Below are 27,908 nucleotides of genomic sequence, written 5' to 3'. Positions count from 1 at the left end.
GACCATTTTACTCACCCTAGCAGAGCTGGTTAGGCTGTCTGCATGTTATCCAGAGTGTTGGTGACTAACTGTGCTGCTTGCAACAATTAAATTAAGTTTATTTGACAATGTTCATCTGTCAGATAGTGTTAAATGCATAGAAATAGAATGAATAGAACTGGACTCCTAATTCAAGTTAATGGTTTGACCATTCTATTTCTATGCATTTAACACTATCCCATAGACAAAATACAGATCGACAACTTGTGAAAAACTGGGACCAGGAGACCAGTGGCATTTTTCTGATGGAGAAACTACAAGCCATTCCGGGGGTGTTGGAGTTGGCTCCAGAGATAGGCTTCCTGTGAATATCTGATCTATTTTGTAGAAGCAGTAGCTAGTAAGATAGGATTGGTAAGTATAGTACATGTGTGTGTAAGTTAGTCTATTTTATATCAATAAAAACAAACATTTCAAGCATAAAAGTTGTGATGCGTCTGTGTGTGCGCGTGTGTTACCTTGATAAAGTCAGCGAGTGTGTTGTAGATGTGAGCTCCTTTAGGCAGGAAGAAGCAGCTTCCAGGACTGACGTCATTAAAGAAGAACAGCTCCTGGTCCTGGAGGCAAAACACATCTCCCCCATATCAGTATACGCTCCATTTGAGATACCGTCGCACTTGCCTCCCAGTTAGCCAAGATGCTAAGCTAGCCTGCTAAAATAGGTTAGTTTGTTAGCAATAGTTTCTACACTACTCCGCTAGCTACAGTAGCTCTGCCATGCCAATGACAACCTGTCTCCGGTTGTTTATATATCTATGCTCATTGGGCCTAGATCTTTTTTCTTCACGCTCCTCGTCCACCTCACCTTGCCGATGCGTCTGTGGTCTCTCTTCCGTGTCTCCTCCTGTTCCCTCTCCCACTCCTCCCTCTCCCTCTCTCCTGGGAAGGCCACACCCATCACACGCATCACGCCTGACGTGCCAACAGGATTGGTCAACGTTACGGGAGACACCTGAACAGAAAAAGGGGGGACAGACAAGACAGAGTGTGACAGAGAAAGAGAGAGAGTAGCAGAAAAGAGAAATATACTGAACCAAAATATAAAAGGCAACATGTAATGTTGCCCATGTTTCATGAGCTTAAATAAAAGATCCCTGAAATGTTCCATACACATAGAAAGCTTATTTCTCTCCATTTTTGTGCACAAATGTGTTTACATCCCTGTTAGTGAGCATTTCTCCATTGCCAAGATAATCTATCCACCTGACAGGTGTGGCATATCAAGAAGCTGATTAAACAGAATGATCATTACACCGGTGCACCTTGTGCTGTGGTCAATAAAAGGCCACTCTAAAATGTGCGTTGTGTCACACAACACAATGCCACAGATGTCTCAGGTTTTATGTCTCAGGAATGTCCACCAGAGCTGTGGCCAGAAAATGTCATGTTAATATCTCTAACATAAGCCGCCGTTTAAGAGAATTTGGCAGTAAGTCCAACCAGTCTCACAACCGTAGACCACATGTATGGCGTCAGGAGGGCGAGTGGTTTGCTAATGTCAATGTGAACAGTGCCCCATGGTGGCGGTGGGGTTATGGTATGGGCAGGCATAAGCTACGGATGGACAATTAACACAACTGCATTTTATCGATGTCAATTTTAATGCACAGAGATACCGTGACGAGATCAACTCTATGCGAAGGAGAAGTGTAGCGCTGCATGAGGCAAATGGTAGTTTACGGTATCTGTGACCAACAGATGCATATCTGTATTCCCAGTCATGTGAAAACCATAGATTAGGGCCTAATGAATTTATTTCAATTGAATGATTTCCTTATATGAACTATAACTCAGTAAAATCTTTAAAATTGTTGCATTTATATTTTTGTTCAGTATATACAGTATATATAGTAAAAATAAAGAAAAACCCTTGAATAAATGAGTAGGTGTCCAATATATACAGTACCAGAGTTGACACCTACTCATTCAAGGGTTTTTCTTTATTTGTACTATTTTCTACATTGTAGAATAGTGAAGACATCACAACTATGAAATAACAAATGGAATCATGTAGTAACCAAAAAAAAAAGTGTTAAACAAATCAAAATATATTCTAGATTTTAGATTCTTTAAAATAGCCATCCTTTGCCTTGATGACAGCTTTGCACATACTTGGCACTCTCTCAACCAGCTTCACCTGGAATGCTTTTCCAACAGTCTTGAAGGAGTTCCCACATATGCTGAGCTTTTCCTTCACTTAGCGGTCCAACTCATCCCAAACCATCTCAATTGGGTTGAGGTTGGATGATTGTGGAGGCCAGGTCATCTGATGCAGCACTCCATCACTCTCCTTCTTGGTAAAATAGCCCTTAAAACAGCCTGGAGGTGTGTTTTGGGTCATTGTCCTGTTGAAAAACAAAATGATATCCCATCTGGTTTGGGCTTGGTGGGGCTGACGTATCGCAGCAGAATGCGGTGGTAGCCATGCTGGTTAAGTGTGCCTTGAATTCTAAATAAATCACAGACTGTCACCAGCAAAGCACCCCCACACCTCTTCCTCCATGCTTCAAGATGGGAACTACACATACAGAGATCATCCGTTCACCTACACTGTGTCTCACAAAGACAAGGCGGTTGGAACCAAAAATCTCAAATTTCAACTCATTAGACAAAATGACAGATTTCTACCAGTCTCATGCCCATTGCTCATGTTTCTTCGCCCAGGCAAGTCTCTTCTTCTTATCGGTGTCCTTTAGTAGTGGTTTCTTTGCAGCAATGTGACCATGAAGGTCTGATTCACGCAGTCCCCTCTGAACAGTTGATGTTGAGATGTGTCCATTACTTCAAATCTGTATAGCATTCATTTGGGCTGCAATCTGATGTGCAGTTAACTCTAATGAACTTATCCTCTTCCATTCTTGTGTGGGTCCTCATGAGAGCCAGTTTTATCATAGAGCTTGATGGTTTTTGCGACTGCACTAAGGCGGTACACCTGTTAATTGAAATGCATTCCAGGTGACTACCTCCTGAAGCTGGTTGAGATAATGCCAAGAGTGTGCAAAGCTGTCATCAAAGCAAAAGAGTGGCTACTTTGAAGAATCTCAAATATATTTTGATTTGTTAAACACTTTTTTGGTTACTACATGATTCCATGTGTTATTTCATAGTGTTGATGTCTTCACTATTATTCAACAATGTAGAAAATAGTACAAATAAAGAAAAACACTTGAATGAGTAGGTGTCCAAACGTTTGACCGGTAGGTAGTGAGTCAAATCCTGTCAATCTTTATTGTCCTAATGGGAAACGCAGCCCCTGCCACCATTTTGGAACCACTGCTCTACAGATAATGGGCAGGGGCTGCGTTTCCCCTTGGGACAATAAAGATTGACAGGATTTGACTTGGCGGGGGCAGGAAACTGGTCACTGACAATCACAATATCCTGTGGCTATTGCTCTCCCAGAGTGGAAAGTGGAAATTCCATTCTGACCAGTACAATACCATTATGGAAATTCCACTTTGAAAGCAAACAGTAGTGCTGAGTGATTAACCGAAATGTTGGTTTTTAAAACAACTAATTGACCAACGTCAGTTCAATTATTTGAATTCGATTTAGTTCATTAATTTTTCTGTGAGCTCGATACGCAGTTTCTCTAGAGATAAACCAGATCAAACCGAAACTGAACAGACCTCGAGCACTAATTGCTCAGCACCAGCAAATAGGCCATTGTTGGCATCACGGGCTACCAAGCTACAGTTCTAATGCTTCTAGGAAAAAGACAAGCAGCGTTTTGTTTCGCTTGTCTTCCATGTGACATGTTGTTCTGACTTGTTAGTCTCCTGTTAGTCTCCAGTGCGTCGTTTAACTAGCTAGTGACTGCCAAGTGATTGTCATTTACCAGTAAGGAATTTCCAGCGTGACCTGTGCAGTCCCAGTATACATTAGTATCAGGAAGAGGTCAGAGGCTATATTGCATGGTAATGTCACAGCCCATGTTATGAGTTAAACAGTAACCAGGTTTCCATCCAACCTTTGTATGCGAGTAAAGTACATGTTGGATAAAAAAAGTCATGACAGGATGGATGAAACAGCAAATTTGTCAGTAAACTTTCCAAATATAGACAAAATACGCTAGACAAGGTGGGATCATTTAGTGTCTAAAATTAAAATGGCGGTGGAAATGCTTTTATGAGCAAATATTTATATAACAACCATCACAACGAAGTCACGCGATGACATGTCTGTGTGGTCCTCCCACTACGACACGTCAGGAAAGCATGCAGTTTATTAGAGTACAGATTAAACAAGTTATGAACTTCAGGGTGGTGAAAAGGCAAGGTGGTGAGCTTGATGCTCCTTTCCAAATACTGTATCAAGGGTCTGATGCTTGGCTGCCTTTTGACAAATAAAAATAATCTCGCTCTTTTGTCCATAATAATCTCATCATGTAGGCTATACCCACACTCTGTGCCAGCTGTTGGCTACAGCACACATGCCCGGACCAGAGTGAGAACATTCGCTACATAACTCAACATGGTTTGTGACAAAACCATCAGTGGAGATGAAGATGCGATGGAAACCCATTTTACTGTTGTTTTTTTATCCTGTACATTCAATTTTTACATCCAGTATAGTTTAGATGTCATGAGAAGAAGACAAGAACTGTATATTCCTCACTGAACTGATATGCAGGCAGGTTAACACACACACACAAACACACATACCTGCAGCATCTTGAAGACCTTGAGGAGACCAGTGTTAGGGAGGAGAGGACCATTGCAGACTCCTATGCTGTCTCCACACCTGACCCACACACGGAACAGGAAGAGATGGACATATCATCCTAGTATAGTCATTTCTCCTTAACAACAGACCATGACTGTAGCGTTACCATGTGGTGTGTGTGTTGTATCAGGCTGTGAGATGTTGAGCAACAAACCTGTAGACTGTGACAGTAGGTCCACTCATCTGTTCTTCAACCAACTGGAGTCTCAGAGCATTGTCCTAGATGACAGAACTCAGTCAGTTAGTACACATACACACTAGTGTATCACGGCCACACCCCTTGAATTACAGACATTCCTAGATGACCATTACAGAGGTTAAAGACAACACATGTAAACAGTCAATTCCACAAGCTGCTACAGGTGGGAGCAAAGCAACACACCCACATTCTAGAATACTGTGGGCCATAACCGTAATGCCATCAAATGTCTAATTCTGTACCAACTTCATACTATCCCTGCGTCATTACACGACTAACCAAACACTCTAAGCCAAATACATTTAGTGCAGGTAAGGTCCAAAATAGTACTGGTATTGAGCCAAATGCCTGTTTCCAACCACAATGGCTATGTCCTAAATAGCACGCTATTCCCTATATAGGGAACTACATAAGAAATAGGATGCCATTTCTGATGCAGCCAATGACAGACAAACAGAGCCAATGACCTCTGACCTGGAAGAGCTCTGTAACTTCCTGCCTGTTCAGCTCCAGTCTGGAGAGAGGAAGCTTCTGGCCAGCGGCCTCCTTACATCTCTGCTCTAGCTCAGCTAGGGACAGGGCACTGGGAGAGAGACCAGGGGTAAGTACTGTTTCTCTGTGTATACAGTGCATTTGGAAAGTATTCAAACCACTCAACTTCTTCTACATTTTGCTACGTTACAGCCTTATTCTAAAATGGATTAAATCGTTTTCCCCCCCTCAATCTATCCACAAGACCCATAATGACAAAGCAAAAACAGTAAGACATTTTAGCAAATGTATTAAAATGTTAAAAAGTATCCCATTTACATGATGATTTACATCCCAGGGGCTCTGTTAGAGAACAAATGCCTCCCTCCCTCCCTCCCTCACTCCCTCAAAGCAGCTTTTCTGTCTTAAAGGGGTGCCAAAAGATGAGGGGGTGGTTAGTGGGGTAAAATGTCATGACTAAGTTGCTTTGGATAAAAGCATCTGCAAAATGGCATATATTATATTACAAAGAGAGGGAAATATCTTACCTGTTCTCCGGGAGGTGGTCACAGTAGAGGCCAGACTCTGACACACCCTCTCTGCACACATCCACCCCAAAAACCCTCTCTAACACCCACCCCACAACACACGCTCCTGTCCTCCACACCGCCTGGGGGAGAAATGGAGAAAATGAAAGAGATGAGCGAGAGGGGATAAGATAGAGAAGAGGTCAACCTCTGCCTCTGACTGCTCTACATGTAACATCTTCTATTGGGTTAGATGAATGAGAATGTCCTTATGAAGTACCTGTTTGCCCTCTGTGGTGTTGAAGCCTAGCAGCTGTAGTTCACAGTCAGCCTCCAGGGGGCGAAGCAGCTCCCACAGCTCTCCATTCACCCTGCAGACCAGAGCACCTTTCACACTGCAGACATGGAGTGTAGGAGGGTTAGAGACAATGTCAATATGTTTGCTTACACCTATCCAATTTCACCTAATTCCAATCTGAAAGCAAAGAGATGGGACACCTATGTGTCCCAGGGACTGAGAAAGGCCTGTAGGACTCTGCAGGGAGTTACTAAGGCTGCATTTAGACAGGCAGCCCAATTCTGATTTTTTCCCCCACTAATTGGTCTTTTGACCAATCAGACCAGCTCTGAAAACGACCTGATGTGAAAAGATCTGATGAATCAAAGAACCAAATAGCGGAAAAAAATAAGAGAATTGGGCTACCTGTCTAAACACGACACGTGTTCTGAGGGATAAACAGTGCTTGAATTGGACAGTAGCTCAATGGAGCAGAGTACCAGCACCTCAAAATTTCTGCTGCTTGAGTTCCTGCACCTCTTATAGAATATTAGCTCAAAAGGATTTCAGTGTTCCTTTACCTAAATATAAAACAGTACCGGCACTCAAAATAAGTACCAGCACCTATTGAATTCCAAGTCAAGCACTGGGTATAACCCTTCCCTGACTTTTAGGATTCTGAATAACACACACACACACACACACACACACACACACACACACACACACACATCTGGGAGGCTAACCGTGCGTTTTGAGCGATGATTGACGGCGTGGTCACGCCTGTGGTGCCATTCATCGTCCTGCCATCAGCCAATCGGACGCTGAAGGCCTGTTTCGTGGTGCCGCTTGTCCTCTGCTGTCCCTGCCTCTCTCTGAGAGACTCAAACACCCGCACACGCTCAGACAGAGCAGGGGATGCCTGTATCTAAAGGCAGAGGGGAAGAAATTAGGAAACAAGGGAATAGGAAAGAAGAGAGCACAGGGGTCAATATGAACAACAACAATACAGACAAGGGGATCATATTATTACCATGTAATCATTTTAAATCAAATCTTCACACAATATGGCATTCATAACTAAATGTATGGTATTATGATCATACATACATTAATAGTTGCATATTTCAGAGAGAGAGAGAACCCAATAATATGCTTAATTGAGAACTGTCCCCTCCACCAAACACCCCTAAAAAAATGTATAACCTTGTGGTCACACAAATGACATGACAGTTTAGTCTTGTTTGGCCGTAAGAACACTCTCAGGGCTATTCATAGATCCATCCAATGGTTTGTCAGAGGACACGCCCACACCTATGTACATGAGCGGTCATAGGACAATGCTACACCACTGATTTGGAGAAGGCTGGCTACACAACCCAATGATACTGTACTCAGCAGGCCAGTACAGCTACATTTCGTAACAGAAAACGGTTTAATAAGGTTGCACACCTTGCTAAAGCGCCTCTGACAGTGAAGCACTGCCCGAACTGACGGCCGACAGACGGGAAACCGTAACATCACGGTCACGAGCATCCTTAATCCACCGGTTTCACCGAAAACTTTTCATAATCATAACATTTCACACTCGTTGTCCCTTACACTGCAAGCGGCCATAATACCGGAAGAATGAAGTAGATGGGGAAGAAAAGTGATTGGCCAGCAAGTGAAGAGGGCGGAAACTTGACGTTGGCAAGTGCGCGCACGTTGGTGAGCGTCAACAATGAAAGCGCGCTCACCGTTCATTTATACACCTCAGTGGCGCCCACTAATCTGTACTTAACATTCGGATAGATCACTTTCAGGTACACGAGACTAACTTCACAGCATTAATCTAAAACCGACAGTCCATGAAAAGGACCTGAATCTATTTAACATAGGTATGCTCAATTCCTACATTTTGTCAAATTACGCCCAAGATCAAGAGTGGAGCGTTCCAAGAAACCCATCCCAATATGAGGAGATCACTGCATCTTTGCAGCGCCTGAAGAGAATTGATCAACGGTGAGGCAACCGGGTTGGTCCCTGTGAGAGCCAGCAAGTAACACACATCCATTCATTGATTGGCCGCATAAAGATGGAGGAAGAGCAGAGAATAGTGTAGCTCAGAGCACCGTTAGGCTATTACACGCACATAGCTCAAAAGTACTCGCCTCTTACGTGGGGCAGAAATTAGGCTACTTTCAACAGACTTCTGGAAGCAATAGTATGAATAGCCTATTTCGTTTACATTGTATTAATAAAAAGTAGCATATAACTAGGATTAGTTTGAGAAGCCTTGCCACTGGCATCTCAATTCGTACAGTCAAGACACCAGTAACGAGCGCATGGTGATATGATCAATAGGGTTTCGTTATTTCTTTCCACAAGGTATATTGGTTCAAAGCTCATAGTGGTTGTAGACGTCTGTGTGTATAATAGTTAAGACATAACTTGGTCATTTTATTTTACCGATATAGACGTAAATATGGTTTAATTTATTATACATAAATGTAAATAACTTAAGTAAAATATACTTCAAAGAGTTACATAGTGTTGATGTACTAACAAACGTCAATATAATTTTAGAGAAAAGGGGATTTGCAAGTGACGCAGACTGGCACGTATAAAAAAAAATTTAAAGAACGCTTGGGGGCGCTAGAGTAAATTAACTGGGGATTTCGGACCACCTGTGAAGTGTCACTAAAAATACAATGAAACGGGTAGAATGCCCTAGAGGGACCTTGGGCCTTCTCCTCAAATACATTTGAGGGGTGAGGAGATAGGAGACAAGGAATCACAGAAAGACAAATTGAGTTAAAGCCCTAGAAATCAGGTTGCCCTAAAAGTCACAGGTTACCCCAAATACTGATTCCAAAATCTCATTAGGGGTAAAACTCCAAAATGATATTAGATCAGTGTCTAGGGGCAATGTCCTTCTCATTGGCTACTACCTGAAATATGGACCATTATGAAGCACAATTAAATACTTGTTCACCATCAATATCTCATACTGTGAACCCCACCACCACACAGACGTGTGTACTCTCATAAGGTGAAACCTATTTATGTTTGTATGAAGAGTATCTCAATGGCTCTCGTTGCATCCTTTCCTTCATCTACACTGATCTGAATGAAGGAAACCGCTGAAATAAATACTTTTAGCACACTTGCCCCACATTGCTTCCACCTATCCGGTCTTCTCAGAACAGTATATGAAGGTGATGAGAGGAAGCCACTGAGATGTGGTAATATTACAATATGATCTCAACTGCCTTTCATTAAATGGGATAGGGGTAATACATTTAAAGTACTGTGCAGTGACTTCACTGAATATTGGGTGGGTGGGTTACAGGCTTCAATGCTTTCAACGCCAGACTGTCAAGGTGCGTCATACATGCAGTGGACTGGTTTGGGAGGAACTATGGATGTGACAGCAAAGACATGTGGACTAGAGCTCTGTGCAAGGATGTGAACTACACAACCAAGAAAATCAGTGTCAATCAAAAAGGTGAAATGCAGATGGGTATGGTAGATGCTGTTGGATGGAATCACGTGTGTGTGTATGTGTGTGTGTGCATAGAAAACAATAAATGGTAACCCACTTCTGGGTTAGGATTTTCAGATTCAATAATATAACTAAACTCACAATGGATGTAATAGCATGGCAGTGACTACCTCACTCAACCAGAGGAGGCTGGTGAAGGGAGGAAAACTCATAATAATGGATGGACTGGTATCAAACACATGGAAAACCAGGTGTTTGATACCACTCAATTTATTCCATTCCAGCCATTACTATGAGCCCGTCCTCCCCATCTAAAGTGCCACCAGCCACCACTGGTCTTAACCGATATGGTACAGTACTGTCTTCATGTCAGTGCTCTGTGGCCCGTTCCTGTCACCAAATCAACCCCTAGTCTACTACGCACTTCACGTATATGAAAGGATTGGATAGGTGGAATACGGTAATAGTTGCACCTTGCCTCTGATTGGCTTACACCTATGTAATCCTCCCAGATCGACAAGTGCCTAAAAGGTAAGGCCAAGGGGTTGATTATGTATTGAATATTCATAAATGCAGAGGCTGTCTTTAAAACAAAAACACATGCAGTAGGACTCCATGGAGTGTGGTTTAAACTGTCAAGTCTTCATATGAAGTAAATGCCTGGCTGTATGTCTAAATTGTGACAGTCATAGGTAAACATAGTAAATCGCTGAACTACAGGACGGCTCAGTGGTAGAGAGAGGAGAGCAGTAGCATCGGAAAGGATTGGACACTCAAAAGATTAATGATAGAACATCATTGATGATCATAAAAAGAATAGCAATGCATCTAAACACGGAGAACAACACAACCACCCACTTCATGACTGAATCATTACATAGTTAATGCATACTATACACACACACCATTAGATTCTTCAAATCTTAAGCATTTTCACTCAAAAGTTATTCAAAACAAACCTATTTCAAACTCAAGAGTACATTGAATGACAATATTATTTAAACAAATTACATCTCTGAATCCATCCTGGTGGTTCGCTGTCTGAGGTACGAGTTAGAAGGGAAGTCATTAGTCTACTGTACAGCAGGGAAACGTGCACAAAACAACTTGCCTGCGTTAATCTGGTCATTATCAGCAGTGACAGAGAGAAGCATCACATCATACATACAGTCAGAGTGAGAGTAGTAGCTGCTCTGTACCATTGATTCAGAACAGCATCGCTTCCATTCAGAAATGTATAGCAGAACACTATAAACTGATAAACTAACACTGATGGGAAATGTAGAGGAACATTTACATAGGTGTCCATTATCTTAATGAGTAATGAATGTTTGCAGACAATTCACTCATCACTTCTTCATTGGTGTTACTTGGTATTCTACAGTTGTAAATGTACAGCGTCAGAGGAAGGAAAGGAGGAAGGAGAAGAGACTAAATCTAGGAAAGGTAGCGAATGGAACAGGTCAAAAGTAACAAAAAGGACTTCTGGACTGGACAGAGACAGTGCACTGCACAGGCAAGTATAGGTATTTTACATCTGACATGAGGTTACAGCCACAACAAAAATCACAGCAAGAAATCCAAAACAACTCAGAACAAATTAGCAGTTGGGGGAAAAAATGACATCGTTTGTACTGTTATAAGTAATGTTTCAGCATTTCAATTCAGCTTTGAATAACTAGACCAAAATAACATCTATCATACAGCTGCGACTGGTCTTACCGGTATCCATGACAACTGCTGCGACTGGTCTTACCGGTATCCATGACAGTGACTATCAAAGAAAGTAGTACCCTCCCCTTGGTTGGGTTGAAACTGGATTTTATTAAAGACAATACAGGTAGCGATGGCCTAGTAGCGACACAGCGGGTTCATAGTTCAAACTTCTAAAGCACCCGCCTCAACTACTGAGTATCCGCAACTCATTATTATCTGTTAAATGAGTCTTTACACTGGACGATTCTTCACTCTCCTCCCCCCTCAGATTGGAGAAATGGAGCTGGACAGAGTGTTGTTAGAGCAATGAGAAGCACAAACATCGCTGCCTCGGTGTGTAACTACAGCTAAGGCTTCTTCACAATGGCGTCAATCACAAGTTAGCGAATAGCGATGACTCTGCTCTTTACACAAACAACCGAGGTTTAATAGTCGCAACACAGCCAACTCATTCAGTCTATACATTTAAAAGCTGAGAAATATACAGAGGGAAGAGAGACTTAAGCATGAAAACCTCTAGGAGAGAAACAAGGTTATTATTTGCAATACGATGCACTGGGAGCACGTTGGGGTTATGGTGGAGAAACTCCACAACAGCACTGATCATAAAGTCAGCACTCATTTGGATAACCAAATCCTATTGAGAAAAAGGGTTGTATTTAGGACACACTCTCAGGGAGCAACTTTGTTCCTCAAACAAACCCCCTCCCATCTATCCCAACCTCCCTCCAGCCCATTCCATCTCTCCAGCCCATTCCATCTCTCCAGCCCATTCCATCTCTCCAGCCCATCCCATCTCTCCAGCCCATTCCATCTCTCCAGCCCATTCCATCTCTTCAGCCCATCCCATCTCTCCAGCCCATCCCATCTCTCCAGCCCATCCCATCTCTCCAGCCCATCCCATCTCTCCAGCCCATCCCATCTCTCCAGCCCATCCCATCTCTCCAGCCCATCCCATCTCTCCAGCCCATCCCATCTCTCCAGCCCATCCCATCTCTTCAGCCCATCCCATCTCTCCAGCCCATCCCATCTCTCCAGCCCATCCCATCTCTCCAGCCCATTCCATCTCTTCAGCCCCTCACGTCCATCCATCCCATTCCATCTATCCCTCGCTCTCTTTCTCTCTGAAAGTGTTTATATCAGCTTATTCAAACAATACCGGAGGTAAGTAGAATTTTAGTGAAATAGAATAACCACCTGTTTCTGTTTCTATTTGATCTGTGCTTGTCGTCTTCCTTCTAGTTCACACCTCAATTACTCCCTCACTGCTTTAGTGAGGGGAAGCAGAGAACTTTGTTGCTCCTGGGGATCGGAGGAGGGGAGGGGGGAGGCAGATTTGGTTTGGTTACCTATTTCATCCATAACACTGTGCATAATTGCTAAGCTGGTACTGTATTGTGGTGAGGTGACGTGCTAGTTTGTGTCAAGGTGCGATCAGCTAAATGTAGTAAAACAAATGACTCCACTAGGATTAACATAGTGAGGACAGACTGGGCTCATACCATAAGGGTTCTACACATCTTCTCCCCGTGTTGGGTAGCTAGGTGTGTGGGTCGCTTTTCATTCAGCTTGTCATGGTTAACATTTCAATAGCGTGGGGGTAAGAAAGGTCTCTTGGGGGTAGAAGGGACCTCCTCGGCCCCCCCGCCGAATGGAGGGCCAGGACGCTTGCCCCCGCGGAACATGGGTGGCTCTCGGTTTAGGTGCGGGTGGACAGGGGGCCGCGAGGGTGGAGTAGAGGTCTCTGGGGGTGGAGTTGATGGGGGGGCAGGGATTGGGGGAGGGTAGGCGTAGGAGGGACGGCGAGGGACGGTGGGGATGGTTGGGGTTGGGGTGTCGGGGCTGGGCAGGCGGACTAGCTGGAGGGTGCTGGAGCGGAGGAGCTTGGGGGCGAGGAAGCAGGGGGTCGCCTGAGGGAGAGGGAGGGGTGGAGGAGGAGGGGGGTGGAGGAGGGAGGTTGATGCCATCCTTGACACGGCCCAATAAGGGAGGCGGGGCACCGGGGGTGCCGGGGCGGTGGAGAGGGGGTGCGTGGCGGGGAGTGAAATGCTCTTTGACTGTGCCGGGACGAGGCATCTTAGGGGGCTCCCCTAACAGAGAGGACATGAGGGGAGTGGGACCACCTTTACCCCCCCTGGGTCCCCCTCCCATCCCCCCTCGGTCTCCTCCGTCTGGGCGGACCTGGGGAGGGAGGGGAAGTTGGCGGTCAATGGGGACTAGAACCCCGCCTACCATGACTGCCGAGGGGGGGAGGAAGTTGCGCGGGGGTGGAGGGAGCTGGGGCATGGGAGGGGGTGGAGGGCGTGGGATGGGTGGAGGAGGGGAGTTGAAGAAGGGAGGAGGGGGTGATGGTGGAGGTGTGAGGGGAGGGGACCTTGGGGGTTCTCCCCATGGTAGGGGGCATCTGAAACTGGGGTGGGGGCCGTGTGGATGAGGGTGGGGAGGGTGATTAGAATGAGGATGAGGAGGAAGGTGGTGGTGTGAGGTCGGGGGAGGCATGGGGGGTGAAGTCATGTCGTCAGAGCCGCCCTGAGGGGAAGGTGAGGGGGGCTGGGTATCCAGGTACCCTTCCTCATCGTACCACATCCCTCCGCCTGGCCTCCCCCCTTCTCCATCCCCGCGACGCAGCCCTTGTCCAATCACGCGGATACTTTCCACCGTCTGGATGCGCTCTCCGGTTGGCTGGCGGTTTGAGAAGCCCCCCAGTGATTGGAAAGGTGCTCCCTCTGTGCAAGGCGACACCAGCGTCTCGATACGGTGGTACTGCCCCCCCTCCCCGTCAGATGAGCCCCCACCATCCTCTCCTCCCCTCTTTCCATCCCTCGTTCCACTCATTCCTCCATCCTCTGACCCGCTGCTGGTCTTGCGAGAACCTATGGACGCTCTCCTCTCTCCTTCAGCTGATCTGTTGTTCCCGTGACTGTTCTGTCCATCCTTCTTCACCTTGCTGCTTCCCAGTGATGAAGAGCTAATCTTCCTCTTCGGATCTTCCTCCTTCAGCTTGGCGGCCTTCTTCCCCGCTCCGTAGCCTTGGAAACGAGAAGAGGAAGAGAGGAAGTCCACGTCGCTGCTGCTTCCTGTTGGGGTGATGACGGCGTCCCAAGGGTCACTGCGGTAGGCCGTGGGTGAAAGATCATGACCTATGGATGAGCCTAAGCTCTTGGGGTCACTGTTGAGGCCAAGGGGGTCGGAGGAGACACCCCCTGGTGTGTCCATGATTTCGTCCTGGGTGGGGGTGCCCCCGCTCTCATCCCTGACGGGGGTCCCATCTACCCCGTCTCCCCCCAGCAGAGGGCTCCCATCCCCCAGGCCCAGACTGAACCCTGGGTTCCCCTGGAGGAAACGGTTGATCTTAGATTCTAGGCTGGGAGGAGAGACAGAGCGGCTAGGGAGAGAGGGAGGAGGAGGAGGGGAGGCCTCTCGGTTTTTTTCCCAATCCCTGGCTCCTCTGATCCTCTCAGGTGTGTCTCGTTTGAGACTGTTGGTCAGGGGGGGTTTGGTGTTGCTAGGAGTGGTGGGTGTGGGGGGGCCCTTGGCTGCTGAGGAGTCTGGGGAGGCATGGGAGGAGGGGGCAGAAGAGGAGGAGCTACCAGACCTCAGCAGAGAGGACAGACCTGAGGAGAGAGAAGAGAAGATGGAGAGAAACAAAGATATGGGGAGAGAGAGAGAGAGAAAGTGGGGTGGGTGGAGATAATTACACCAGCAGATACACAAGTTACAATTCCAAAACAGAAGCCTTGCATTTCCCATCTCAAAGTCTGTCTATAAATCTGCCTGTCTGGTTTACTATCTTATGTGTGTCTCACTCTGTGTTTGGGTCTTTGACAGGGCGTTGAGGATGCCTTCAGGGGTGACGTTCACTCTGGACAGGATGCTGGCCAGGGCTGGGCTAGGAGGGGTGGGGCCAACTGGGGTTTTGGAGGAAGATGATTGGCCAGAGGGGGTGGTGGGAGTTCCAGGGGAGGGGCGAGACACAGGGCTGGCTGCTGAGAGAGACAGAGACACACAGAGAGAAAGAGAGAGACAGAGAGTGAATAATCTTATTATGCAAACATGTTGTAACATTTATGTACCAGCGTGTCACAGAATCCATATATTAACTTAAATCCACACACACACACACCTGTGTTCTTCATGGCTGATGTGATACTGCTCAGTATGGAGCTGATCTTGCCCAGGTCCACATTGGCCAGGTTCATTCCCAGCGGAGCGGTCGGGCCGCTAGGACCACTCACACCCGCGCTTGTAGGGGTGCTGGGGGTCACTGGCGTGGGGGTAGACGAGGCTGCCTTTTTGAGTGGGGATTCGGTGGAGGTTCGAATGAGTGTGACAGGGGCAGGTTTCGCTGCGGTCTTGGAGCTGGTCACCTTGGAAGCGGTGGCTGATGACGACTGCTTCTCAGCTGATGGAAACAAGGGGTTAACGTGTTTATTTTGACAAGGGGTTAACGTGTTTATTTTGACAAGGGGTTAACGTGTTTATTTTGACAAGGGGTTAACGTGTTTATTTTGACAAGGGGTTAACGTGTTTATTTTGACAAGGGGTTAACGTGTTTATTTTGACACGGGGTTAACGTGTTTATTTTGACAAGTGGTTAACGTGTTTATTTTGACAAGGGGTTAACGTGTTTATTTTGACAAGGGGTTAACGTGTTTATTTTGACAAGAGGTTAACGTGTTTATTTTGACAAGGGGTTAACGTGTTTATTTTGACAAGGTTTAGTCTCATTGAGAATTCCCTACTGCCATCTCACCTGTGTTGGCTGTCTCCATGTCCTCCTCAGACAGATCCATGTCCTCCACATTTCTGTTGTCCCCCTCTCTCGCAACCCCCATGTCCCTCTCGTCCATGGCACTCCCATCCAGGTCCGGGTCAAAGCCCAGCCTACCCCCTTGGTCTCCTCCCAGCCCCAGGAAGGGGGAGTCAGAGCCGGTGGGTGAGGGAGCGTCCTCAGAGGGGGAGGGGGTGGGAGAGTCCTCGGGACCGGGAAGGGAGGACTTGAGGGCATCCAGTTTACGTTTGAGGTTGACCACGCGGTTGGCAAAGGTTTTGTAGGCCTTGAAAATTAGAACCATAGAATTAGATGTATTAGATATTGATTAGATTATTTATTTGATAGATGACGATCAGATTGATTGCCTGAATGATTGGTTGATACTCACGCTGGCCACGATCTTGACTTCCTTGTATTGCATCTCATAGAAGACGTCTGCGTTTCCCAGAGCCTCCAGCAGAGGGGGCCCTACAGGCATCTGGTTCTCCAGGAAACTGACAAACTCCTGCAGCTTCTGACTGCCCTCTTCGAAGTCCTTGGCAAACTTGTTCCCTCCGGCCTTGTCTGGGGTAGAGATGGACGGAGGACAAGAGGAAAATAAGTCATTTAAACAAGAGTACATAGAAGCCAGCCGCACCAATATGTCGGAGATAGCACCGCAAAGCTGGCGACCGAAGTAAGCGTGCATGTGCCCGGGCCGCCACAAGGAGTCGCTAGAGCGCGATGGAACAAGGATATCCCAGTCGGCCAAACCCTCCCCTAACCCAGACGATGCTGGGCCAATTGTGCACCACCTCATTCACCTCATGGGTCTCCAGGTCGCGGCCAGCTGCGAGACAACCTGGGATCGAACCCGGATCTGTAGTGACGCCTCTATCACCGATCAGTGCTTAATATTAGGAAAGTTGAGAAATAAATATAGGAGGCCTAGACTATAGAAAGCTGATGGGATTCTCCTCTTTTTATCAGAGGCCATCAAAACTCTGTTTTCTCACGCAATTGAGCGTAGCCTATAGAAATGTTGTGCAACATGGGCTTATAGGAACATGTACTTTATTCTATTCATCAGCCAGCTATGAGCTGACTCTCGCTACACAACAGGTGATCCTATTCCCCTCAAACTCTTAACGCCAGGGCTCTCATGAAGTGTTCCATTTGATTTTCCATTGCATTGATGTCAGAGTGACTTGAGGGTCAATAGAGAGCTGAGTACCAGGCCATTAGCAAGTTTGGTAGGCTACTACTGACTATAGGGGACATCAGAGAGACACCTAGTTACTGTGATTCAACGGTCACGTGAAATTTGACTGCAGTCATGACGACTCTTGACTGCCGGTGTGCCGGTAATACGGTCACCTTAACAGCCCTAGGCATGAACCCTGGCCTTAACCCTGTTTTGACCACTGACCTTTGAGTCTCTTGAGGGCCTCCGTGCTGCAGACGTCCACTCTGAGAGCTGTCAGCTGGGTCTCCCTCAGCTCCTCCTCCTCCACCACCCGTTTGAAGCCTGCCAGCTGCTCGATGAACGACTGGGGCTGGAGATCGAGGGGGAAGGAAAGAGGGAGGGCGTGGGGAAGGAGGGAAAGAGTATTATTGTGTGCATCTCCATCAAGGGCCAATCATCAGTTGAAACAATAAAGCATCATCCCCGCCACTGTTTGGGTAAAAGCTGAGGGATAGTGCTGAAGAAAAGTAACCACTCGAATTCATAGACAGAGCTATGGATACAAGGACTGACCATCCATGATGGTTTTAACCATCCATGATCGTTTTAACCATGTTTGGAGGCTATATAGTGTTTGTTTACATTTGTTGTTTACAAATATTGGAGTAAAACAAGCTTATATTTGGGGTTCTGATGGGGTGTGACAGTTGAACTAAGCTCATGAGGCATTTATAAAAGTTATATTCTTCAAGAGAGTCAATGGGTACAAATCATTAATTTATCAAAACCACAAATGGATGTAGCAACTGCAGATTACCCCTTCAAAAGGGTCAAAGCAATTTAGCAGAGGACAGAAAAAAAATACACTTACTATGAAATCAGCCACAATCTTGGACTTCAGGGCAGCTTTGGGGTTGACTGGGGCTACAGGACAAAACCACAACACAACACACTGACCTGTTGACTCATACAGACCCAGAGGTTACAGAAATAGAGAGAGACGGCGAAAGGAAAAGATGGTGAGGAGAGAAAGAAATAGGAGCATAGAAGACTGACCTGGCGGAGGAGGCATCTCTTTAGCCTTCTCTTTCTCCCTCTCTCTCTCCTTCTTGGCCAGGTTGGCTTTGAGCTGAGTGATGAGTTCCTCAGGATAGACGTTTCTCTCCTCCCAGATAGTGAAGATCCGCTCCACTGACTTACGCACCTTCGGGTCTCTGGCAAGACAACAGGTCAAAGGGCAAGCGGTTAGAAGGGCACAGATTCAGTCAGCAAGAGATTGGTGGTCAATGTCATCATACATGGGCTAATCCTAACTTCCACCTAAATCAGATGTTCACTTAGTCTCCCCATTGACAATTAAAACATGCCTCAAATGGAAGTTGGAATGTGCCTCACAATATTCATATAATCCAGAGTTCACTCACTTGACCATTAGTGCAGCGTTGGGGAGCACCTCAGCGAAGGCTGAGCGGTAGACAATGGCGTTCTTTCTCTTGCAGTTCTGTATTACATCATTGGCTAGATAGAACAGATTCAGACGGTGGTTGGTGTCCGCTGATGGAGAGAAGAAGGAGAGGAAGACAGGGAAGAAGAAGAATAGGTGGAGGAGGAAGAGAGTTAGTGGGTCCTCAGAAGCCTGATGTTTAACCACATCAAAAACCTTGACCAGTCTAAGCGTGGACCACCCTAGTCCTGTGGATGACCTGCCTAAGCCTAGACCACCCTCGCCCAGTGGATGACCTGCCTAAGCCTAGACCACCCTCGCCCAGTGCAAGACCACCCTCGCCCAGTGCAAGACCACCCTCGCCCAGTGCAAGACCACCCTCGCCCAGTGCAAGACCACCCTCGCCCAGTGCAAGACCACCCTCGCCCAGTGCAAGACCACCCTCGCCCAGTGCAAGACCACCCTCGCCCAGTGCAAGACCACCCTCGCCCAGTGCAAGACCACCCTCGCCCAGTGCAAGACCGGCCTAAACCACCCTCGCCCAGTGCAAGACCGGCCTAAACCACCCTCGCCCAGTGCAAGACCGGCCTAAACCACCCTCGCCCAGTGCAAGACCGGCCTAAACCACCCTCGCCCAGTGCAAGACCGGCCTAAACCACCCTCGCCCAGTGCAAGACCGGCCTAAACCTAAACCACCCTCGCCCAGTGCAAGACCGGCCTAAACCTAAACCACCCTCGCCCAGTGCAAGACCGGCCTAAACCTAGACCACCCTCGCCCAGTGCAAGACCGGCCTAAACCTAGACCACCCTCGCCCAGTGCAAGACCGGCCTAAACCTAGACCACCCTCGCCCAGTGCAAGACCAGCCTAAACCTAGACCACCCTCGCCCAGTGCAAGACCAGCCTAAACCTAGACCACCCTCGCCCAGTGCAAGACCAGCCTAAACCTAGACCACCCTCGCCCAGTGCAAGACCGGCCTAAACCTAGACCACCCTCGCCCAGTGCAAGACCGGCCTAAACCTAGACCACCCTCGCCCAGTGCAAGACCGGCCTAAACCTAGACCACCCTCGCCCAGTGCAAGACCGGCCTAAACCTAGACCTCCCTCGCCCAGTGGATGACCGGCCTAAACCTAGACCTCCCTCGCCCAGTGGATGACCGGCCTAAACCTAGACCTCCCTCGCCCAGTGGATGACCAGCCTAAACCTCCCTCGCCCAGTGGATGACCAGCCTAAACCTAGACCGGCCAGTGGATGACCAGCCTAAACCTAGACCGCCCAGCCTAAACCACCCTCACCCAGTGGATGACCAGCCTAAACCTAGACCACCCAGCCTAAACCTAGACCGCCCAGCCTAAACCTAGACCGCCCAGTGGAGGACCAGCCTAAACCTAGACCGCCCAGCCTAAACCACCCTCACCCAGTGGATGACCAGCCTAAACCGCCCTGTGGAAGACCTATTAGCTCATGCATGCATTTGCTAATCAATTCTGGAAATATAGCAAAACCAACCAGTGTTGATGGGAAACTTCACTGAAATGATAAACAATGCCGTGCTTTTACTAAGTGACAGACAGATGTCATGACAAGCTGATATTCACTTTTCTATCTAATGCATAATTAACGCACAGACAAAACATCATTACTGCAGCGCACACTTTTTTCAACTGACAACTTCTCCAACTGAAGCCCTGTGTTACAGGCAAGGCTAAGACATGGAAACCAAATAGGCTTGTCATGCAGGTAAATGGAATCCAACATAAATGAAGCCTGGTTGTTGGGGGAAAAACACAGCTTGAACAGCAATATAAAGGCTCTAACGTCTCCCTCCCTGAATATATGAAGATCCAGTTGAACATGTTCAAAGATGCAGCATGCAACACGGTAGTCACAATGTCAATAATAATGTTCAGCACCGCCACCGATCCATTCATGACACATTGTTTTCAGCAGACAGCGTTGTCACACTCCGACACAAGACAACGTTCATGACATTCATGTAATTAAAAAAATGTAAATGACTCAAAGCTGGAGAACGCCATACATTCAAAAGCCTGCACACCCAGAGGTAAGGTATTTCAAAGTGACAGCTGATGGAGTAGGGAAAACAGACAAATCAAACACAGATCAGGTTCTGATGCAGACAAGACTAGAAACGGTATGTACGAGTCCCACAATATCAATTAGGGTCATTGAAGCCAGTTGATAACTGAAAGTGATATTAGCCTACGCCCTACAGCCTCAGCATCTTGTGCAGGACAGCTGTGATGACTAGTGTAAACCAACTAAGTAGGGTATATCTTAGTAAATGGTAACAAAATAAACAGATGCATTACCACTTTGTAACATAAAATAACAATACAGAAGCCTTTCATACATCTCAGTTGGGTCTAAGTGGGGAAAGGTTGTCAAGTCAAAGGAGAGAGAAACGTCCCCCCTGACTCCCCATGGGAAGATGCATTCAGGGAGGACGAGTTGGAAAGTATTCAACCAGGGGAAGCAGAGATGAAGACTGAGCACAGAACAGAAAACAACCAGCTCTATGCGCTCTACAGTACGCAAACCAAACAGCGTGGGCTCTCGAGGGGCACAGCAGTCTAAGGCACTGCATCTCAGTGCAAGAGGCATCACTACCGTCCCTGGTTCGAATCCAGGCTGTATCACATCCGGCCGTGATTGGGAGTCCCATAGGGCAGCACACAATTGGCCCAGGGTGGTCCGGGTTTGGCAGGGGTAGGCAGTCATTGTAAATAAGAACATGTTAACTGACTTGCCTAGCACTGTGGATTGAATCGAGCCCAAAGATATCCAATGAATGTAACAATGAGTTCTAAATTCATATCCTAAGTTCATTACATGAAACGACTCTTCTTCGAAAAGATCCTGGAGTCAAAAAATAGAACTTGCTGAAGTCTAGGCCTAACTAAGTCTAGGCCTAACTAAGTCTCGGCCTAACTAAGTCTCGGCCTAACTAAGTCTCGGCCTAACTAAGTCTCGGCCTAACTAAGTCTGAGTGGTGGGGAAGGGGAAACAGTTCAAAAGATCAAATAAACAATCGCTTTCAATGGCAACAGCGTCCCAGCTTCCTTCCCTGGCCTAAGTTATATTGTAAAGATCCTTCCAAATCTTCAATTGAGAATATTGCAGAATGATTATGGACTTGGACATGTGATTGGGTGTAAATGTGGGGCCTTGGATGGAACACCTGTTGCACACACAGGAGTGTGTGACTGAGCATCACTGTTCTACTACAGCGGACACCGTAGTTTAGGCGGACACAGACCAACGAACACAGACACACTCAGGGCCACGTCTGGGGATTTAAAGTTTCAACCTCCAAAGCCATAGTGATGGGGGGGATATATACAGTGGGGCAAAAAAGTATTTAGTCAGCCACCAATTGTGCAAGTTCTCTTACTTAAAAAGATGAGAGAGGCCTGTAATTTTCATCATAGGTACACTTCAACTATGACAGACAAAATGAGATAAAAAATTCCAGAAAATCACATTGTAGGATTTTTAATGAATTTATTTGCAAATTATGGTGGAAAAATAAGTATTTGGTCACCTACAAACAAGCAAGATTTCTGGCTCTCACAGACCTGTAACTTCTTCTTTAAGAGGCTCCTCTGTCCTCCACTCGTTACCTGTATTAATGGCACCTGTTTGAAGTTGTTATCAGTATAAAAGACACCTGTCCACAACCTCAAATAGTCACACTCCAAACTCCACTATGGCCAAGACCAAAGAGCTGTCAAAGGACACCAGAAACAAAATTGTAGACCTGCACCAGGCTGGGAAGACTGAATATGCAATAGGTAAGCAGCTTGGTTTGAAGAAATCAACTGTGGGAGCAATTATTAGGAAATGAAAGACATACAAGACCGCTGATAATCTCCCTCGATCTGGGGCTCCACGCAAGATCTCACCCCGTGGGGTCAAAATTATCACAAGAACGGTGAGCAAAAATCCCAGAACCACACGGGGGGACCTAGTGAATGACCTGCAGAGAGCTGGGACCAAAGTAACAAAGCCTACCATCAGCAAGGGCATTGAAGATGAAACGTGGCTGGGTCTTTCAGCATGACAATGATCCCAAACACACCGCCCGCCCGGCATGCAGCAACTTGCATAAATAGGGAATATAATGTAGCCCTGTCTACCGGTTAGGGTAACTTGGGGTATTCCACCACTTGGAGTATAACGCAACCCCCCTGCCTCTACTTCTCACCGAAACCACTTTATACCCCCCCCCACCAACACTTTCCCTGGTTGCCACTGCTCTTCCTCAACTAAACCACTTCATGCGCCCCCCAACACTTTCCCTGGTTGCCACTGCTCTTCCTCAACTAAACCTTTTATACCCCCCACCAACACTTTCCCTGGTTGCCACTGCTCTTCCTCAACTAAACCACTTCATGCCCCTCCCCCAACACTTTCCCTGGTTGCCACTGCTCTTCCTCAACTAAACCACTTCATGCCCCCCCCAACACTTTCCCTGGTTGCCACTGCTCTTCCTCAACTAAACCACTTCATGCCCTAAACCACATCATGCCCCCCCCAACACTTTCCCTGGTTGCCACTGCTCTTCCTCAACTAAACCACTTCATGCCCCCCCCAACACTTTCCCTGGTTGCCACTGCTCTTCCTCAACTAAACCACTTCATGCCCCCCCCAACACTTTCCCTGGTTGCCACTGCTCTTCCTCAACTAAACCACTTCATGCCCCCCCCAACACTTTCCCTGGTTGCCACTGCTCTTCCTCAACTAAACCACTTCATGCCCTAAACCACATCATGCCCCCCAACACTTTCCCTGGTTGCCACTGCTCTTCCTCAACTAAACCACTTCATGCCCCCCCCAACACTTTCCCTGGTTGCCACTGCTCTTCCTCAACTAAACCATTTCATGCCCCCCCCAAACACTTTCCCTGGTTGCCACTGCTCTTCCTCAACTAAACCACTTCATGCCCCCCAACACTTTCCCTGGTTGCCACTGCTCTTCCTCAACTAAACCACTTCATGCCACTCTTCCTCAACTAAACCACTTCATGCCCCCCCCAACACTTTCCCTGGTTGCCACTGCTCTTCCTCAACTAAACCACTTCATGCCCCCCCCAAACACTTTCCCTGGTTGCCACTGCTCTTCCTCAACTAAACCACTTCATGCCCCCCCAAACACTTTCCCTGGTTGCCACTGCTCTTCCTCAACTAAACCACTTCATGCCCCCCAACACTTTCCCTGGTTGCCACTGCTCTTCCTCAACTAAACCACTTCATGCCCCCCCCAACACTTTCCCTGGTTGCCACTGCTCTTCCTCAACTAAACCACTTCATGCCCCCCCAACACTTTCCCTGGTTGCCACTGCTCTTGCTCAACTAAAAATGGCATCGGTTTCAGCACAATTTTTTTGTCACCCCCCAAAAACAAGCGCGGTAGGATGGCGTTTCATACCAAGGTACCTTACAATGGACTGTGTTACCTTTAGCCCCACTCTCCCCTATACACTCTCAGTAAATTACAGTGATAATGTGCTTAACCGTGATGCTGCTAAAAGCTCTGTGGGGCAGTTCGCACATATTCAGGAGTTAAGAAAGAAATAAAGTAGGAATGGAAAGCTGCCAACACCCTCTTTTCCCTGCGATTGCAAGAATTGTTGTGCATCTGTTTGTCAGATTGCTATAGGGAGGGAAACCTGCACTCATAACATGAATGAATCTCAAGAGGGAAATAGATGAACTATTCTACTATGCGGTTATCTGATTTGTCTAGTCATTACATTTTGTTTGCAGAGGAAAAGTACATGTGGACTGGACTGTTCTAGCACCAAAGTGTGCCTCGACAGAAATATTTAAGTTTAATATTTTTGGGGCATGGCGGCAATGATCTTGCCGTGGCGCAGCGCCACAGTTAAATGAGTGCAGCGGAAACACTGCATTACAACACAACCCTTGGAACGGAACCGTTAACACGGCCATCCAACATTCCGTGAAAATTAAAACATTTGAGTTGAAAGTTTCACCTGGACAACGAAGCCTACAACTCACCAACGTTATCTTTGGTTGACTGAGTTCAAAAGCTAGTTTGAATGTTTGAGGACATCATACATAAAGCACAGCACCATAGACAACAGATATACATGTGGTTGAGCCAATGACGGGGACAGAGAGAGATGGGAACACATGCAACCTTGCAAATGTTTAGTCTACTGCAGTGCAAATCATTTTTAATTAACAAACTGCTCAGGGCAATGAAAGCATTGAAAACCAGCTAAACCTTTATTGCTGGAGGCAAGGAAAGGGACAACATCAGTTTCCATAAACAACAAAACACTGGCATATCTATTTCCATATCACACCACGCACTTCATTAAATAACCCCTCAAAAACACAATGAATGACAGTCAAAGTTTAGGTCTAGGCCTACTCTAGCTAGCTAAGAATTTAACCCCAGTGTTTGACAAATATAGACAGCTATGCCAAACACTGGAGTTAAGATCTTAGCTAGGCCTACCCAGGGGCATTGCGAGGTGCCACCCCTGAAATATGATTGGCCACCCTTAGTGTCCCGCCATTCTCTTTGGGTCAGAGTGCTGTCAATCTGGCTCAGATTGGAGAGAAAGGACAGTGGGTTTGTTCTGGCGGGAAGGCTGTTTGATTGGCTGGCTGGCTTTTTTGGGACAACGGAGAGCCCAGCATGCATGACTTCTCTCTCAGTTGAGTTGATGAAAGCAATGCAGAGGTGGAAAATTGCTAGGTAACTGCTGTTTGACTTGACAGCAAACTAAACTAGCTTCCCAGTGTATAGCCAGTGTAGCTGTTTATTGCTGTAGAATATGACATGTGTTTGTTATGCATGTCCCTTATTGACTGAGGTGAATGAAGCTACAGCAGCCAAAGTGATCATGGCTGGAGTTATTTTTGCCATTCCCCAAATAGCATTTTAGAGCTGTTAAATTGTATAGAAACATACATCTTAAACTTTAAAAAATGTATTGGATGGGGGAGTTACCACTGGACATGGTGGTAGTATCTAACTTGAATACGGATCAATATGGATCACTTCAAATGTATTTATTTTAATACATTGGGCAGATACAACAGTTGAAACAGCGGAGGTGGCAACAAGTCTCAGAGTGGTAGGGCACATCTTTTCCACTGGGCCTGGAGTTCTTCCTGATCTGATAACCAGGTAAAACACCAGACCTTATGACAGTGATTAATCAGTTGTAAAAAGGTTTTATATGGACTATACTGGGACCAGTTTTTCTAATTGGGTCAGAAAACTCCTGGCCCTGGGGAGGATGAAAACCCTGTCAGACTGCAGCAACCTTGTACTTATTCATATGAATTATGTTTTAAAACACAGACGGAGACCACTATGATTGGACAGTAGAACTCCGGGCTGAGGTTGCTTTATACAGGTTAGTATCATGTAGACCTATGCAACTGTAGATGGTAATAAAAAACGAACTCTTATGTAATCGCTATTGTGTTGACTAATTATTTCCAGCGAATCACTTTGGATTGAAAAGGTCTAGGTAGCCTAGCCAGCCCAAGTTTGAGTATAAATCCAACTTGATCACATTTTCTCCTAATGCAAACAAATGGGCCATAAATACAAAACATTACAGCTTAGTTTACCCTGGACAGGGGGATAGGGCGCATAGTAGGCTGTGTGTTGTTAGAAGCCTACAGATTATCAGACTGAGAAATCGTCTCCTTTTCTTCACATACAGCATACCAGATCGCTAATGTTTAGGTGTAGGATGCTACAACATTCATGTAAAGAGATTTTGCTTGTGTCTGTCGGGGATGATGTGCTTTCACATTTACTAAATAAATAGACCTATGCAGGAAAGTGCAGTGATCCGATGTGCAGGAGGAGCAACTGTGTGCGAGTTGACGAATCATGAGGAAAATATGCCCCCCCCCTTCAAAAAAACGTACTTTGTCCCTCTTTTGAATGCCTTTGTCGATATTCTGTATTAAACTAAACCAGCTAGCCACCCGTTTGCCGACGGGTCTGAAACAGTTATGCAATACAATGCGTCGTATTTTAAGACAATTTAACGCTTTTTGTTATCAAATTTGCTCATTTCCCATGGCCACACGACTGGTGTTGGCCCCCTCTTTGCCACCCCGTTAAAACAACCATACAATCGACCCTAGGCCTAACCCAGATTTCTTCCTAAAGACCGGTTTTTCAGCCCACTTGCTAACCCAGCAACATGTATCACATGTGCTGTCAACACTACCCCCATTTTAACTCAAATTCAAACACATTTGATAGTTTGGCTAGCTAATTACCTGGCTCCTATCTATCTGCAAAAACATAGCGCGTGCGATGCGCACAAAACAGGTGCAATGTCGAACCATAAGTGGAGACAGGTCAGGTTCGAGCAAACGAAGTTGATCACACGTCGCTAACTAAAGTTAATATACATAACGATATGCTGAACTGCAGCTACTGGTAGGCACTAACTACCTTACTATAACTAGTTCGTTATATTAGCTTGCAAGGCAGCTAACTATAAGTACAAAGCACAAGTTTTATTACCCATCTTATTTTAGCTATGCATTAACTTTATGGAGTCAACATTTGTCGGAAACACAATAGGAACATAATTGATTAGCTAACGTGTGTATAGTAGCAGGGAAAGCTAGCTAACGAATGACAAGCTAACGTTAGCTACTCACATTTCTTGAGCCACTTCATCCAGTACCGAACGATAAGGCTGTGATACTTTTTATTTTCAATGCACCAGGTCGACAGTCCCTGTATAGACTCCATAGTGTTGGATACTCCTTGGAATCTGCGGTCCAGGGTGGCCTCCAAAGCGCCGCGGCCACCATGGCCGCTAACAGCTCCAGAACCCGCCGCCATTTTTCCAGTCCTCTCTGGTACTGCAGACACGGACACCGCAATGAGTCATGAAGGTAGCAAAAGTGTGACAGACAGGCGAGAGGAGACACGCCCCCTACAGATCTAGGGTCAGATTCTGAAAACTGTTGGAGGGGCAGGCAACTTCAACAGTTTGACCAATATTTACAACCCGAAAGGGTTGTACGTTACAGGTTGGTTGT

At 46.5% G+C, this 27,908-nt stretch overlaps 2 protein-coding genes across 4 annotated transcripts in view; both read right to left on the bottom strand.

Annotated features, from left to right (window-relative positions):
• Positions 1-13,056, bottom strand: part of tars2 (threonyl-tRNA synthetase 2, mitochondrial) — a 23,395-nt gene extending 10,339 nt beyond the window's left edge. Inside the window, exons 1-10 of one of the 3 annotated variants that reach the window (XM_042305094.1) lie at positions 12,944-13,056; positions 12,639-12,743; positions 6,985-7,166; positions 6,242-6,356; positions 5,983-6,104; positions 5,438-5,546; positions 4,919-4,983; positions 4,704-4,782; positions 845-991; positions 498-596 (exon numbers count right to left, since the gene is read on the bottom strand). In XM_042305094.1, the coding sequence (XP_042161028.1) occupies positions 498-596; positions 845-991; positions 4,704-4,782; positions 4,919-4,983; positions 5,438-5,546; positions 5,983-6,104; positions 6,242-6,356; positions 6,985-7,037 (789 nt within the window). In that variant the 5' untranslated portion in view covers positions 7,038-7,166; positions 12,639-12,743; positions 12,944-13,056. Of the gene's footprint in view, positions 1-497; positions 597-844; positions 992-4,703; positions 4,783-4,918; positions 4,984-5,437; positions 5,547-5,982; positions 6,105-6,241; positions 6,357-6,984; positions 7,167-7,690; positions 7,944-12,638 lie in introns of those variants that run through there. The other 2 variants (XM_042305093.1, XM_024385433.2) reach the window with 2 other exon arrangements.
• LOC112222500 (regulation of nuclear pre-mRNA domain-containing protein 2) lies at positions 13,020-27,908 on the bottom strand. Its single transcript, XM_042305132.1, has 10 exons — positions 27,522-27,908; positions 18,805-18,934; positions 18,437-18,594; positions 18,252-18,304; positions 17,624-17,750; positions 16,604-16,779; positions 16,195-16,498; positions 15,565-15,843; positions 15,248-15,427; positions 13,020-15,055 (listed from the first exon to the last, which is right to left on the bottom strand). Exons 1-10 carry the CDS (start codon positions 27,706-27,708, stop codon positions 13,020-13,022), a joined length of 3,630 nt encoding a protein of 1,209 aa, XP_042161066.1. The 5' UTR covers positions 27,709-27,908.

This window comes from Oncorhynchus tshawytscha, linkage group LG23, assembly GCF_018296145.1.
Source record: "Oncorhynchus tshawytscha isolate Ot180627B linkage group LG23, Otsh_v2.0, whole genome shotgun sequence".
NCBI classification, from domain to species: domain Eukaryota; kingdom Metazoa; phylum Chordata; class Actinopteri; order Salmoniformes; family Salmonidae; genus Oncorhynchus; species Oncorhynchus tshawytscha.
This window is presented reverse-complemented; position numbering and strand designations above follow the sequence as displayed.

Coding starts and splice junctions, on each gene's coding strand:
- LOC112222500 (XM_042305132.1), bottom strand. CDS start 27,708: ATGGCGGCGGGTTCTGGAGCTGTTAGCGGCCATGGTGGCCGCGGCGCT. Junction 16,780..17,623: donor GGCCCTCAAGAGACTCAAAG/GTCAGTGGTCAA, acceptor TCTCTACCCCAG/ACAAGGCCGGAGGGAACAAG. Junction 15,844..16,194: donor CATGGAGACAGCCAACACAG/GTGAGATGGCAG, acceptor TGTTTCCATCAG/CTGAGAAGCAGTCGTCATCA.